The 17,236-nt window shown below is 41.3% G+C and overlaps 1 protein-coding gene across 1 annotated transcript in view; it reads left to right on the top strand.

The window, feature by feature from the left end:
• The window catches only part of LOC102386446, a 58,397-nt gene that overhangs the window by 25,086 nt on the left and 16,075 nt on the right, over positions 1–17,236 (top strand). The window contains exon 3 of the mRNA XM_006030652.2: positions 11,604–12,604. Within this exon, the coding sequence (XP_006030714.2) occupies positions 11,604–12,604 (1,001 nt within the window). The remainder of the gene's footprint in view (positions 1–11,603; positions 12,605–17,236) is intronic.

Genomic DNA, 17,236 nt, shown 5'->3' on the forward strand with positions numbered 1-17,236 from the left:
TCAAAGCAATGAGAACCCATTTGGACCTGCAGGCGTGCTCAACTTCTGAATTTGGGGCCCAAGGGGTCTCCAGTTGGGTAACCAAAACCTGTGGCTGATCCTAAAAACTTGACTCATGTACATGACTGTGCAGTAGTTTGGTGCATCTGCCCTAAATCAAGGAAGGGCCTTGCTGCAAACCTGGTGGTTCCTCACCTGCTCTTGCCCAAAGAACTGTTTTTTATTATTTCTGAGTATGCTCAGGTCATCTTTGTCGTACTCCATGAAAATACAAACCTTCAAGTTCCAGCATAGACACAGGCTGACAACACCTGCTGTTACATAATTGCTAATGATACTTTGGAACAGGGATTCCTAAAGTTTAGCCCCTGAAGAGCCACTTCAAAGAGGACGTCCACTGTCGGGGTCCAAATCAAAGGGGCTCGCAGACTGCATTTGGCCCACAAGCTGCACTTTGGAAGGCTCAGCTCTGGAAAGCTGTGGTTGGGATTATACTTCAGAAACCTGTGGATTACTGTTTAGAAAATAGTCTCTATTTGTATGTTTGGGACCAAGCATTTGTTTGGAACCAGAAAAAAAATTATATCTTTCAGACAAATTAGAAGTTGTTCTGTGAGAAGCCAGAGTGTCTTGTGATGTCTGAAAGTTGTCCAAGTGCAAAGGATTGTTTTATGATTTTTTTTTCTTATTTCTGCTTCCCTGCTCTTGGAAATAACTGCACATGCGGAGGATGGTGACTTCATGGTATAATTACGCAATTTGCTTGAGGCCAGGTATCAAAATACTGCAGCTGTGAAATTTGGGATGTTGTAAGGAGGGTGAGGAAAGCCTCTAGACTGTAATGAGACTCTTGCTCTTATTGCCAGTTCTGCAGCTGCTTTGATTCAGGCTGGTTGCAGTAATGACCTCCATCTATTATTGCATATGTACAGTAAGTGTTGCTGCTTCCACCTCTACGGCCTGTTTTACAGACCCGCACTTTACATCAAGGACAGAAAAGCCAATGGCAGAAACAAAAACAACAGTAACTGGCAAGGTCACCCTCATGTCCAGTTGTTCATTCTTGACTGACCACCTGCTGTTTTTTGGCAGCTGTTCCTCAGAATCCTTCTTGCTCTTCCTTCTCTGAACACAGGTGGGAACACTTCTTTCTATCTTGTGGATGAATATATTTTGAGCTGTGCCCCTTCTCTCCATCATGCCCATCACATGACAACTGACAAGAGTTGCTGAAAACAAAAATGTCTTAATTTTCATTCCTCTTCCAAGAAGTGAGGAGGATCTGTCTGCCCTTTGCTCAAATGTGAAACCTTGGTCCCCACAGACCCTACTTTAAATTCTTTAAATGACCTTGATTAGATTACAAGTAAATTACAGAGTAGCAGAATGAGCCAAATACCTGCCCCTGAGATTACAAGAGCTTCAACCCATCTGCTTTATAGTTGTGGGGTGAATTCCAGAATTTGGGTCCTTTGCTTTAAAGGTTGAGAACCACTGGTCTAGTAAGTAGAGACTCAAGGCCCTCCTCCATGATTTTTCTGAATTTAGTAGCACCCCATTAAAAAATTAAAAATAAAAATGCAAAAATAGTAGAGCAAACTTCCTGTTGCAAAAAACTGAGAGAGACTGCAACAAGTCAGAATGTTTTTGATGCTATGGATTCCTATCCAAAACATCTGGGTTTCTCTTGTGAATCATATGAAAGCGTTGCTAAGGGAACATCTACAGGTTGTCCTACAGCAATGTTTTTACTGCACTGGATGTGCAGCACATGGTTATTTTTAGCAGCTACTTTGCCATAGTGGTGCACTATATAGTGTATCGCTATGGCGACATAGCATCACATGTAAACACACTCTAACAGTACTAATATTGCATGGCACCCAGAAACACCCTTAAAAGCTTCTCATGGCACCCCTGGTAAGAATCACTGCACTAGATGCTCTTCTCTCTCCTCTCCCATAATCTTTTTTTGTTCTTTGTCTTCTGTGGCAACAGGCTTTTGTGGTCTTCCCATTCTTAGGAACCTAACCAGCATTTTAATTCTCTGAAAATCACTTGTAAATCAGAGAAAATTAAGTAGAAGACTTGGTAATATACATGAAAAAAAAAAGCCCAGTAAAGCTGTCTGGTGCGTGCCAAGAAGGAGTATGAGGAGAGTTGGGTCCTTTCCTGGAAATGGGATTTGCAGAGTGGAAATGTCAGATCTATAATAACTTTCATGTGGTGGAGCTGCTGTTACTTTCTGAAAGAATAAGAGCATCTATTCAAAAATGCAGTTTTGTTTTTGCTCGCATTCAGTGGGTTGTTTCTGTTCAAAGGAATTTTGCCCATTTCTGACAACTCATGTCGGCAATGGATGCAGTTGAACTACTGCTGGTGGAAAGGGCTTAACTGTAAGTGTAGATCAGATTAAAAGTATGTCTAGGCCTGTTTCAGAAACCTGTGAGTGAATCCTGTTCGGCACCAGTTTAGGGGAATTTATTAATGTCAGGAAAAAACAAAACTATGTGTCTGGCCCTTCTCAAATGTTCTATACAGCACTGTGCTTGTAACTGCAAGACCTATTCGAAAGGCAATCCAAATACTTCCTAGGCCCCCTCTACACACTACATTTATCATGCAATTACTGCATTAATTGTGCAATTTAGATTGGCTATATGTGTAAATTAACTATCGTGCCTTAAAAAGACCCAACTAGCTATAAAATTATTGCTAGAGAATGTGTAATAAGTTTATAGCTGGTTTCTAGCCACTCTAAGTCCCAGCAGCCATGGGGTGCTGACACAGCTGTGAGTCCCATCAACTATGGGACTCACAGCTGTGGGAGTTTATTATGTACTGGGGCAGGGGGCATGGTCACCATCCTAGGCTCCCCCTGTGTGGACAGTAAGGTGTGATAGTATGTGATGCTGGATTCCACAATCACGTGGCATGGCAGAAGATGCAAATGTGTGGATCATGCATCAGATCCTATCATGTCTTCACTTGAATGTCTAGAGGAGCTCCTAGTTGAAAACTTGAAATGGAGCAAAACATTCTCTGTTGATTGACAGGACTGGGAGCTATAAGTAGGAATCTACTCAATTTGCAATTTTTGAGGAAACTGCAAAAAAGATGGTTTCCACAATCACCATGAATTTTGTGCAGAATCACCAGAAAAAGAAAGCTTACTGAAAATAAAATTCTGGCTCCCCAGTGGGAGCCAGTAGGTGCTGCAGCCTTGCCTCATGGCCCACAGGGTGAGGGTGGGGGGCAAGCCTCTGGCACAAAGGGGTGCAGCCAAGATAGTGGCCACCCCCTCCTCCCTCTGGCACTGATTGTCCAAGAGGCCTGCCTTTTGTGCACCCCTGCCCCTGTCTGCCAATTGGTGTTGAGGGGTGGGGCCACATGAAGGACAGCTCTAAGCCAATCAGTGGCAAGGGGCAGAACTGCTGGTGTCCCTCGGCCAATCAGCAGTGAGGGGAGGTCCTCACCATGAAAAGACCATGAAAATGACACTGAGCATTGTGAGTGGCCCATGATTTTTACTTCTCCATGTGCTTTATGTAGATCCTTAGTTATAAGACTAACATCTGTGACAGGGATTTGCTTGTATATAGCCTGTCTCTTCTTATTTAGCTTGCAAAGGTTTTTGCATTTAACATCTCCCTGACTCAAAGATTGATGGTCTTGGACTGCTTAGACTGACACTGCAGAATTTGAATGCAACATTGTTTTATTGTAAGTTCCTATGGACTAGGTCCTTGTCATCTGGAATGCACTCAGGGCACTATGGTTCCCAATACCAATTGGCTCACAGTTTGTTCTTTCTTTCATTCCTTCTTTAGTTCTTTCCTCCTCGTCCCCCCCCCCCTTCTCCTCCATCATGACATTTAATTTTCTCTATTGGTTAAAAGAGAAAGCTGCTGTTTGTGCTTAGTTGATGCTAGCAGGATCATCATAGACAGATTTCCTCAGTGATGAGTCTTACAAGTGTTGGTAAAACAATTTGATGTTTTTTTTTCTCCGAGATCTGCATTTGGGTGTAGCTTCAGAAACACTCCTTTTTGTGGGGAGGCAGGGGGTCTCCAGTTGACAAACCCAGATTCCTGAAATGAGGATTTAATTCAAATAGAACAATAATAACAAAAAGTTGCTGACTCTCCAGCTGTGCTCTGATTATAAACAGAACTTGAGCTTCTCCATATATGTAGGTTCCATCTTAAGAAAAGACACAGAAGATGAAGATGGTGGGAGGAGAAGGCAAGGCATCCTAGGGACTCTGATGCACCACAGCACGATCAAAACATGATCTGGGATTTTATGTATCCTGAATGTCCATTCTGTGAAAGGCAACTCTGTGATTGTAATGATTCTCTCTCTCTCTCAACTTGTTTTAGCACAGCACTTCATTTCAAAAATGAAATCTTAGCTGGAGAAGACAAAATTCATATCATATTACATAAGGCAATAGAGCAAAGTGCTGAGGGTGGTTTGGAACTGGTTTTGAGGGCTTACAGGAAGTTTCATTACAGTCTTGAGACTCTTATGTAGCATCTCAAACTGAGGCTTTAATATCCAATCAACTTCTCTTTGTTAATATATGCCAATCTAATAAGGGAAAACGTAAATCTGTACAAAAGACACTGATTCTGTACAGTGCTCATTTCTGAACCCCCTGATTAACTTTAACTTAATTGCAAATAAAAGACTCCCATTGACTTCAGTGGTCTCTGGATCAATTGGTTTGTGACACGAATGCCCTAAAAGAAATCTTGCAGTCTTTATTTAGCTGAATGAACCAGATGATATCCTTTGCACCCAGAATAGATATTCCTCAAAAGATTCTGTTTTGATAAACACCTTACTTAATATTTCTCTTGTGTGGGAATTTCACAAAAAGAAACCTTGTGGTCCATAGATAAACTCCAATTTCTAGTGACTTTTCAGTTAATGCCAGCCCCATCAACAAGTGAAGACACACGTGCACGCATGTATGTGTGCACACGTGCACGTGTGGAAAAGTGTGTGTATGTATGTAATATACATCTGTTTTTGTTTGCAAGGCAACAGCGAGATGATCATGATCACCTTTGTGTGGATGTGAACTTCAGTATGTGTTTCTCTAGTATGGTGAAGTATACTCTGATTCTTGGAGATGTACCAAGCGCGTTGATATTTCCTGGGTGACCTAAATTATAAAAGAAAACAAAAAAATAGGTTTGCTTTGGAGGTTGTCACTCCTTATGAGCAGAAACATGAGCTGACAGCTTTCTCTTTCTTTTCTCCTTAAAATAAATACACTTAAAATCCCACCTTTAATACTGGGAGGAGTCTGACCTATGCAGATGCTGCTGCTTGTAATTAGCACTAGCTCAGATGGGAACCCATGTTGGCCCATTTCTTTTGAAATTGTTCTCAAAATATGATGCTTGCTAAAATGTGCTTATGCATTCCTGGCCAGGGCCTTGTCTACATTTGTATCTTCTCTAATAAGCTGAATTCCCCTTTTGACATTATATCGTAAAAGCAAACGTGCATGTGCACATAGCTGTCTTAGCAGCTACATAGCATGGTTTCCTGAGGTTCCCTCTGCCCCCAGAATAACCTCATGCCAGAAGCATTTCTCTTGTGGGCAGGGAAGGTTCAGGCTGTCTTACTCCTCTGCCCTGCCTCCTTTTGGTTGACCCAGCTGGTCAGCCAAAGGTTGGCAGTGCCTTCTGAGGACAGATTGTTAAAGAACCCACACTCTAGCAAAGTGAAACCTGCTGACCCATGTGCAAGTTTTTGTACAGACATTCTGTAAAAATTGTAAGTGGGAGGTTGATGATGGCAGTTATCCAGGTACTTTGCAAAAATTCTATCTATGTGGTTCCCATTAACGTCAGTGGGAGTGGCTCAGCTAAAATCTCACCTGGTGCCTGGGTATGAAAGTGTTAATAACTTTGAACTGCCTGGGACAGGGAATATATGAAACATACTTTGTGAGTTAGGGATGAGTGACCAGGCACAAACCATTTGGACCTTTGCTTTATTCTGCTCAACTGTTACATGGTCATTCAGAACTTTTGAAAATGAAAAATCTTTTATTCTATCTGTTGTAATGCAGTGCTCTAGAAACAGTTTCTGTTTGTTAATCATGGGTTTAAAAAATATACAGATAGCTTCTTCAGCTGTTTATTCTGAGCCTTGGTCTGAAATGTGACTATAAGGATTTGAGCCTTGATTGATAAGGTTACAAAGATCACTGTCAAAATGATCAGATTCTAATATTTCTTCCAGAGATCAGTCAGCATTCTAGATCAAATTTTGCTTTCTTAAGTCCTGGCTGCCAAAGGTATTTGCCACTGACTAATTAGTGGGGCAGTTTTAGGAATTGAATTGGATGTGATTTGATTTGAACATGGGGGGTCAGATCACTATACTTTCCATTTGAGTTAAAGCATCCAGTATATTGTAACTATACTAGCAAGAACTACTGTAAGTAATACAGATTGATATGAAAATGTCTAGTGAACTTGCTGTCTTTTAGCAAAATAGAGGTCTTGTTTCTATTCTAATATAAGGGGCTTTCTGAGGTATACACACTACAGGTTTTAATCCTTATTAAATTAAATTTGTTTACAAAATTTAAACTTGTTTATTTTAGAGCATCGTATCAGTGTTTGCACGCACTAGGTTTTCAAACAAAAGCCCGGTCCCTGGCTGACAGCATAGGAGAGCGGAATGGTCCAGTGCAGCCCCTCTGGCCCAGGGCCCCCCACCCCATGCCCATGCCCCGCTATACAGCTGTGGAAGCAGAGCTGGCTAACCGTACAAAAAAAAAAAAAAAGTGGAAGCAATTCGAAAGCAATTTGAAGGGGTGAATTACAAAAAAGTTGCAGCACCACCTCGTGGACAAAGAGGCTCATTACACATCTTTGAGTGCCTTTGTGGTTACACGCAATGAATCCATGGATGCAACACTTTAATTCCAGGCGACCCAAACTAAACTACATCCAAGGAGTTTTACTTTAATGCACCAAAAATACTTTTAAAGTGTCCAGAAATCCTGCTCATGCACACAGTCATGCAGTTGCAGCACAAGAAAGGGCAAAAAAATGTGGCATGTACAAAGGCCCTATGTGATTAATCTGGCTACAGCTAAAAATCTGGGATGGGGAAGTCTGCCCAAATAGCAAGCTTTTACTACAATATACCAGTTTTGACAATGTTTTTTCCTGTTGATGTGTTGCAAAACTGATCCTGTAAAACTTGCATTTCTTGCACAAGTGAGGAACGAAGTTGATTACCATACAAATAAGTGCAGAATCTTTGAGAGTATGGCATACCAAATATGTTTCTGTTGGAGCTTTACAGTCAACTCTTATACTGTGTACATTTCCTTATAAGGCCAACTCTTCCATCCCCTTGTCTCCTTAGCACTGTTAGGATGGGAGTAACCTCAGGTGGTATGGCACTACTATACTTGGTCGTAAAAGTTTGTTCTTAGCAATGAGTGTCGCATTCAGTCTTTGAAGAAACTTTGCACTAAAAATAGAGAGTATAATCCTTTTGTGTAGGTAGAGAAAAATGCTTAAGAACTTGTTCTTTGCTGTAATCTGTTCAACTAAAGGTCATTCTCAATTTGGAGAAATTCCCTGGCAGTGGTGACACATAAGGGGTGCATGGGGGTGCACCCCTCAGAGCACTGATGCCCCCCCTGACCAGCCGCGCTCCCTGCTTAGGCAATGGGCGGGGGGACACCAGTGCCTGCCCCCCCCCGCCCGCCCGTGAGCGCTGGCCAGGGAGTGGGAGCGCCAGATGTAGGCCGTGACCTGCTTCTGGGAGCAGTGTGGGGCTGTTCCCAGGATGGTAAGCTTTGCCATGGGGGGGACCCCCCCCCCCCCCCCGGGGGGGGGGGGGTCCAGTCACCCTGACTAAGGTAGCGCTAGTTGCCCATGTTTCCTGGAAACTGAGACTGCTTATCTGTCTCCTCTCTCTACACCAGACCTACAACAGGGGTGGTCATGTCTGTGCTAGTTTATGTAGACAAACTGCTTGATTCCATATGGCTGACTCTTGAATTTCCTCCTCCAATGGGAGACCTATCAGCAAGCATTTTAAATCAGTGAGAGACTGGCAGAGAATGACTGTATAGTACCGCCAGGGAGTAGTTCTCAGTTTTGTTGATATTTTATCTCCTTTTCCTACTACCACTTAAGCATTGATATACGAACAGATATCTTTTTTTCTCTGAGGTACTTATTGTTGCTTTTACAATGTGGAGCAACCTGTATATTCAGAATAGCAGAATAGGAAGGGACTAGACACCATAACAGCAATCATGTTCCATCTTGCTCTTCCTGAGACTAGCTATTGCCATTACTTTATTATCTTAGTTCAAGAAGCAAGTAAAGGAATTCTTGACCATAGCAAACTGGAAGCTGGCAATTTTGAAGCACAGCTGGAGACCCCTAGTAAGAACAGGAGCATGTATTTGCAGTTAACAACCTGTGACACTGTGGTGGTCTTCTTGTAACTGTGTTTGGTGATGGATATGATGAAGCATGGTCCCACTTTGTCTCTCCAGTGAAAGATCTTCTGGACCCCAGAAAGAAGCCATCCACAATCCCCTACTACCCTCCCTTTTCATCCTGTCTAGTGGAATTTTTCTTCTGCCTGAATTAGGCTACTTAGTTCCTTGTGCTGGTGGGATAAGCAATCATGACACTTACCGTACCACAATGAGAATGAAAACCTTTTTGATGTCTCCTTTATAAAATTCCTCAAGAGAACTTTCCCAGTGGTCTGTCCATCTTGCTGTGAAATACAAAAGATAGGCCTAGCCCATAATTTATGTCATTGTGCTGGCATATTTCACCCTCCCCAAAGCTCCTATTCTTGACATAAGTATGTGTCTCTGTTAAAAGCCTACAAGTATAGAACTTGCAGCTAAGGTTGGATATCTGTGTCTAAAGAAGTGAAATTCAGCCTTTTATAATGAATCCACTAAATGGTGTTTAAGTCATTCCATTTGTGGATTATAAATTCATCAGTGCTCTGTTGTCTTCAGAAACCTTCACCTCCTCAAACCTGTCTTGTTTGCTTTTTTTTTTTTGTCCTTCCCTTGGAGTACAGTCTTGAATCTATAGCCTGAGAGTCTGAATAATAAATGATTGTACACTATGTACATTTCAAAAGTATGGCTGCAAAGGTCATGTCATTGGTGCAGTTTGCCTCCGTTTGCTCTGTGTGAGAAGTACTTTTATCTGTTTGCACTCATTGAGATATTGAAGCTGACTGGTACTTGTCATCAGATTCCCAAAAGAACCAAAAATGTGTTAACCCACAGAAGACACATTATAGACCAAACTAAAGCAAAAATTACATATCTAGTTTTTAAAAATGGACTTGCTATCCAGAACTCTTGATAGTACTGGATATGAGTCCTGGATCCACTGAACTGATACAGTGCATGGTGCCCCATAACTTCCTGCTACTTAGGGTAAGGAATCAGCTGTCAGTATTGAACTCTTTGTATCCTGCTTGTCACAAGTTGGGAAGAGAGGTAGAATGTGCTCCTAGGTAAGTTAAGAACTCAAAGTAAACTCCTAGTGAAGAGCGGTCAATTTTCAGTTTTGATGTAAATTAGCAAACCAAGTTAATAAGGACTAACCTTCACCAGTTTAACTTGCGTGCAAACTTCCTTGTCTTCACTAGGATTTTTTCTCATTACCATCTCAAATGTAGACAGTGAAGACAAGGCCTGCACATGTGTGCGGCGGGAATTCTGAGTTTGGCTGAGGGTTTCTTTTTGGGGGCAGAAGGACAGGTGTAACTATGTGAGTATGAAATACAATAGGTAGCTATTGTATTGGACATGGATGTGTGAGTTCAGTTTCTATAGTTACACTAATTATTTAAGACTTGATGCTGTAGACCAACCCAGGTCCTTTTTAAATGCCAGTAGTCCTATAAATTATTTTTTTAAGTATAAAAATAGATTTAAATTAATGACATTTTAAAAAATCTGACATTGAAAACTTTAAAATTCTATCATTAAACCATTTCTATTTCTATCATTAGTTTTGTCCCCTTCTCATCCACTTTTTCCCCTCTCCCTCCTCCCCTACATCCCGAAATCCCTTTGACAATGAAAAGCACCTGCTGAAAACCAGGACTCTTATTCATGTTCTGAAGAGCTAGCCTAGCCTTTTTTTAAAGGCTTTTAATAACATTTGGTGTTGCAAAATGATTTCTTTTTCCTTTTCATTTCAATACGAGCCAAGGGGTGGGGAAAATAAAAATCTGGAGTATTTTGACCTTAGTGGCATTCTACAGACTCTTTTAGCTTTCTCTGTTGTTCTGCCAAGCTCCTTTTGTGTTTAAACAGATATCGGACCAAGCTAAGTAATCATTTTTAATAAAAAACATTCTTTTTCCATCCAATTAATGTTGGTGAACATATGGCTCCTAGATAAGGTCCTATGACAACTATTTATGACTTCCTTACTTTCAAAATTGTTGCCCAAGGCATGGATGAAATTTACTTTCCCCAAATATATGGAGGACCCTCTCATGATTGATGTCAAGGAAGTATTTTTGTCACTTGTGATTTCTGTCCTTAAAGAAGAAATAGAGAACTAATAATGGATCCAGATTTGGGATTTGGCTTGTAGTGGTGCCAACAAAGCTTTCTGAAGGGTGGAAATCGACCTCCTCTGTGTCATCTTCAACAGGTGGTAATATCTGTAACTTAACATGAAACGATATGTTTACAATCTGTAATCTGTTAAATTGGATTTCTGTGGGCTATTGCAGAACCAAAACAACACACAGCTTTATGTATAACCAGTACTGTGTGTATCTGGAAAATAGGGTGTCTTTTTCTTTTCTCCTGCTCCCTGGAAAAGGAGTGCTCCCTGGAAAAGAATTTTACATTCTTACCTTGTATGAAAGAGAAGGCCTTGAAGTGTTTCAGTTTTTCTCTGTCCTTTAGATCTTTGTCTTGCAACAAGCAGCACAGAAGGGCATGGCTAACTACATGTTGAGCAAGGCAGCATGCAGCTAAAAGCCTGCAAAAAGGTCATCAATAGTCTCCCTACATCAACTTGCTAAAAGGAGGCAGTGTCACAATAATGAAAATAACAGATGGAAACTGCTTGGCCCCATTATTGGGAAGATTGGCACACCATATACACTTCCATGGTATCCAAGAATTGTCATGTACTAGCTGTTAGTGCTTCAAACAGAGAATGTTGAAAGTTGGCTTTTTAAAAGCTTGATGAATTTATTACGTATGTCCTATATATAGATAATTGTGTAGTCAGGTTTAGGTCTCTTAGACCTACCATGAGTATCAGATCCTTAATTTGTCACCATTGGACATCTGTTAAATGTACAAATATAAAAAGTGCTATTTTGGATCAGACGCTTGGTCCAGGGAGCCCAGTATCCCGTCTCCACCTGTGGCAAGTAGTGGGTGCTTTTAGAGTAGGGGTGTTTAAACTCCCTTGGCTCCTCCAGTAGTAGGCTGAGCAGCAGCATTAAGGGTTGTGTACATCTTCTGTCTTTTTCTCTCTCTCTCTCTCTCTCTCTCTCTCTCCTTTGTGTAACTTCAATTTGTTCATTTTTTTCAGGTATATTATTCTTGTGGTGCAGTGTTGGAATCCATGGAAAGAGGTCTGATTTTATCCCCGGGTTTTCCAAACAACTACTACCCAGGGACACATTGCGTATGGCAGTTTTTCATCCCTGTGCAAACTCATCTTATCCTGGAAATTTTTGATTTTGATATATTTGCGAGCTCAAGTGAAACTCCTGAGCCTTGGGATGGCTTTACATCTCCTCCTACAAGAAGAAATAAGGAAATGCCTTCCAGTGAAGAAAGCTTGGATTTTCCCACCTCTCTTCCTACCACAAAATCCTTTCTTCAGACCTGGATGGCAAGGGTGACTCACAATCTCAACAGCCCAGGACCTCAGTCAAAATTCCTTGATGGCCTCCATAATGAATTCCCAGGAACCACCTTAAAAAAAGATGAAGCCAAACAAGCATCTGAAGAAAAACCGTTGAAACAAATGGAAGAACCCAAAGAAATAGCCAGGACTCAGCCAGGTGGACTGTCATTCACTGTGGCTGGCAATGCTGCAATGCCAAGGCAAAATATCAGTGGCTTAGAAATGAACAAAGATTTGAAAGGGAAAATACTGCTTGCTCACCTCACTGCAAGAGAGAGAGACCAGGTCACTGGAGAAAGCCAGACTCTTTCCACAACAGCTTTGCCAACAGAAAGCTCTTCCCCACAGCAGCCTTCAATAGATGTGTGTCCCCATGATGTCTTGTATGTTTCTGACCTCATCACATTTTCCTCTCGCTTTTGTGGGACAAATTCACCTTTAAACAAGACCATGGTCTTCGGTTCTTCTCTGGAGATGGTAGAGGTTATTATGGAGCTGATCACCACCACAGACCGTGGGCGGGGCTTTGCAATGCTCTTTGAATACAAGAACATCACTAAACCTAGCAGTGTAGATGCTGGGAGGCAAGAAGGAAAGAAAAACATGATGATGCTGACAGTAGTAATGGGAATTGTCATTTTTGCACTCATTCTTTTGTCCACCCTCTGCATAACTTGCAGGTAAGATTTTAATATATTTACTTACTCTGAGTTTTTCAAACTGACCCTGCTATGAAATCAAGCTGTAGTTGATGTCATGAAGATGACCCCAATTGTGAAGGTTTTGCTTTGTATTAATTCAAAATCAAATGTGGATAGATTAATTTTCCACCAGGATAAAACCTGGCTAAATTTCTGCTGATCATATACCATTAATTCTAAGAATGTCTCCCTATTAAAGTCTTCAGTATTGTACGTATTTTGGGTTTGAAATCTATTAGCAGTTATACACTGACAGTATTGAAGCTTGAAGTTTAGTGCAACTTTACCAACACAGAGCAGAAGACCAGACTTTCTCTGGGCACTTTGGGCCCAAAAGCTTGTCCAGCATCTCTCTGTACCACTGGTTCAATAAAAGTTACTGCCAAAAAAATGCTTGCTTCTCATAAAGCTGTCAAAAGCATGCTTCACCAGTAGATTTAATTTCCCTATATTTCTTCTTTCCTTTGCTTAGATTAGTGGCTCTCAAACTGGGGGGCACTAATCACTGGGGACATACAGCAAACTTCTGGAGACCAGACAATAATAATAAATAGGAAAGAAGAATAATGGCGAGGAAAAATTTATAAATGAGGAAAAGAGAATAAGTGGAAAAGAAGGAGAAAATCTCTGCAACATCTCCTGGACAGTTGGGGAAGATGCACTGTGAATGATTGAAGTGACATAGTGTTGTTTTATTATCAATAACACACAATCTATAGGACTTCAGTCGCATGACAAACTTTATAATAACTTTCTCGGAGTTGCTTTTTAAGAACTGTTGGTGCAGGCTAACAGTGGTGTGCTTCAAGAGGTGTGGTTAGGGACAGTGACCAGATGATACCTGAAAGGATATCAAAGTCAGGGCACCTATACACGTGCCAGATGTTTTCTCTGATGTGTGCTAATTAATCGAGTCTGCTGGAGCATGTTAATTAACACACTCTAGCAGCCTCTGCGTCACATCTGTTCAGCATCCCCATGCTTCAAAATGGCAGTGGGGGCACTTGGACTAAAGCCTGCCATTTTGAAGTGCAGGACACTGCATACACATAACACTGAGGGCACTTTAATTAGAGTGACTCTCGGATCTGCTCTAATTAAAGCACACCCCGCACCCACCCTGGAGCACATGTGTAGGCGCCCACATGACCTTATATCACCCCGCTTGTCCTACTATTTCTTTGGTCAACATTTTAGCTGAAATCTGGTTTTCTTCACACAGTGTTGTTGGGGTTTTTTGCTGGAAAAATGTCATTCAAGCTCCTGTCACTGTGTAGAGATCTGCAAAAGCACGACTGCTGGGAACAGCATCCACTCTTCCAGGGCAGGATCTGACTGTCTTAATAATGACACTGGCCTTACTGTTCCTCCTGTCCCCACTGTAAGAGATGAATCTGAGGACCTAGAGATTACAGCTTCCTTTACTGCATGTGCTTGACTTTTTACCAGACCAAGCTTGTTCTAAGCACTAAATGAAGCAAACCGGCTTTTGTAGGGGAAAAAAAACATGCAACCACCAAATCATTAAAGTTTGTATCAGAATGCATAGGTGCAAGAAGGCTGCATGGAGGTTGCACAGGTAAACTAAATTCAGGCTTCTCAGTTTAGTGTTTACTGTAGTGTCTTATCTGTAATAAACATAGCAGTATTTTAAAGAGTTCTTAATATTTTAAGGTGTTGTGTTTAACTTTTCATTTTGTCTTATCAGAGTGGGGTCCCTGGACATCCGGAGTAGATATAAAACATAGTCCATCACTGCACTATGTCTAAAGGGATGTAGACAAAGTGGGTACGAACAAACATAGTCTCCCTTTTCTGTACATAGAAGTTTCTGCCTTCAGGATCTCACTGTAATTTTGTTTATAAATGAAACCTTGCATAACTTTAAGAGTTGGATTTGCATGTTATACCTAATCTCTTTTTTTCCCCTTTCTTAAAGGATCCTGCTAAATACTGTAATTTAGACTACAAATATTTGCCAGCCCTAAACTGGAAACATCTGCTAGAAATATCTTCCAGATTTTAAATATTTGATTTTTAAACTCTTGCCAATCTTAAAGGAAGAAAGAGAAGCTGCCATAGTAACGGTTGGGGCCAGATTCTGGGCCAGATTCTGATACGCTTTCTCGGGTTGTGTAGTTTCTTTTTCCTTAAATTATCTCACTCAGTTTGTGGAACTCAGCGTGGAGCATGGTAAAGCTCAACCCAAGAAGTGGGGGTTTTTTTGGCTTCCAACCTGTCGAACAACACTCCGAGTCCACTTTGAAAGGCATCCTTACTTTGACATTAATCTTTCTACAAATAAGAGGCAATATTTTGGCTTTGGAAACAAGACTGTTTTCAAAATAGTGAATAAGTTTGGTCATAATATATGGAATGCAGTTTTGGAGGGTTTTTTGTTTTTTAACTTTTATACAGATCTCCCAAGAACAAAGGCTATTGTGAATATATATAACTATGATTAGAGTTGCAGAAAAATATTTTGTCTCCGAGTAGCTTGGCTCCTGGCTTTTTGCACTGCTGTGCTTTCAAGGATACAGTTGTTTAGTTATGTAATGTGCATATTTATACTCTTTGCTTGCTTACTATTTTTCTATTCCAGTGGACTATACTCGTATGCAAACCTGCCTGTCTTTCCAGAGGCTGGCTATTTGGTGTATATATATTGATTTATTGTCAAACTTTTTGTATGGATGGTGAAATCTCTGCTGATTTAGCCAGTTTCCATAATGTTGGCAGAAGCTATACTATTTTTCTTTCTCACCATTTTATCTGTACAAGTCTATGATCTAGCCACAGCTAATCAACTATTTTGGGTTTTTTTGTGCAGCTTGGCCTAAAGTTTACAATACCTAGTAATCATGGACATTTCAAAAGCACATTTCAGAGCGGATGGAAAAAAGTCCAACCACCAAATGCTTCTGATTTGTGTGTGGCCCAAATAGAGATTTAAGCTGAGGTGTCCTCATTTTGTTTTACTTGCAGAAAATGTTAAAAGTAGTCAAATCTGCAAAAGAGGGAGACTAAGAACAAAGAGAAGGTCTGAGATGTCAGGTAAGGTTGACATCTGATTTTGGCCCAATAGCACAGGGATGGGAAGGTGGGTTTGAAATTCAGGGTTTGGTTGTGTCCATTAGAGCAGTGTTTCTCAACTCATGGGTCATAACCCAAAAATGGGTCACAAGAACATATGAAAGGGTTGCGAACAAACTTTAAAAAATGGATTCTCCTTTAAAGGAGAAAAATGTGGGAAAACGTGGCTTTTCTCTTGCAGGCTGGCAGAGTTCCACCCTGTGAGGGGCTGCTTGGGGGCCCCCCTGCCCCACACAAGGGTGGGAGGGAGGGCTGTGGCCTGGGGGTGGAGGGCAGTGAGTTGGGAGTGAGGGGCAGTGGGTTGGGACTGGCCACTGTTGTTTACAAATGGGTCCTGCTACAAAAAAGGTTGAGAAGTGGGAGCCGTAACACATGGGTACACATTGTAGAGATTTCAGTGTCCTCTGCTGAAGTTGGCTTTGGAATAGCATCAAGCATGGGGAAATTCTAAATTAAAGATGAAGCAGATGCCCTTTTTTTGTGAAATCTTGGAATGGCAGCTCAATCTGAATTTAGGTCCAGTGGAACCAGTTGCCTCAGTTGAATTCTCCTTCTTAGAATTTTTTTTTAACATATCTCCTTGAGGACCAGCTTGCCTGGTATGTAGAAACACATGTTTGAATGGAAAGAATCCCACAAAGAGGCACACAATCTGAAATGGGACCCGCACCCGGGGAATGACAACACCGTGCCTAGGATGTCGCCTTGTAGAGGAAATGCCACTAGAAGATGCTAACAATAATCTCCAAGCTCTTTTGGTCTTCTGAATTGTTCTTCCACCTCCCCCTTTTGTTTTTTACCCTGCCACTGCCTGCTTCTCTAGCAGCAGAGCAAGTTGGAGTTTAGATGCACATTCCCCACATTTAGCTGCCACTGTTTCTCAGCTAAAAGTAGCAGGTTCTGCCTTGCCAAGCCCGTCTGTGCCATGTCTACCCCTGGCACCTAGTATCATTCTAATGAACAGTCATCAGCAATGTCAGACTGCTCAGACTCATTTCATTCAGCCAAAGCAAAGCTCTCTGGGGAAACTCCAAGTTTCTGCCACACTGTTGCTTTTGTTTGCTGTTTGGGGAGGGAATGAAAGCTTCAGTTGTTAGTTGGCCAATAATTCTAATTACTTTTGGCCAAGAGGCCTGGCTTGACTACTTGGAGTTTTTTAATTTTCTTTCCCAAGCCCGCTAGGACAAGAGACATGTCCACCTTATTTAGTTTAAATCTTGCCTGATGCAATGGGACTTTTGCTCAATGGGTGCAACCCATGAGATACAACTACATTTTACATCTTTACAGCCTGCCCAAAAGCTGATTCTGAGCAGAACCTTTATGTTCACAGCTGTTTTATGGGGAGGTTCACCCTATCCCGCCCCAGGTTGCTATAAAGGGTTTCTACTTTCAGTCTGACTTTCGCTTGGTGGGTAGAAACATCATGAGAATGGATCATCTAATACAATTCCATAATAATTATGAATAGTTGGGTTATAAAGCATTACTGGCCAGCCAGTTGCCAAGTACTTCTTA

The sequence above is a fragment of the Alligator sinensis genome, unplaced genomic scaffold (assembly GCF_000455745.1).
Source record: "Alligator sinensis unplaced genomic scaffold, ASM45574v1 scaffold748_1, whole genome shotgun sequence".
Taxonomy (NCBI): Eukaryota; Metazoa; Chordata; order Crocodylia; family Alligatoridae; genus Alligator; species Alligator sinensis.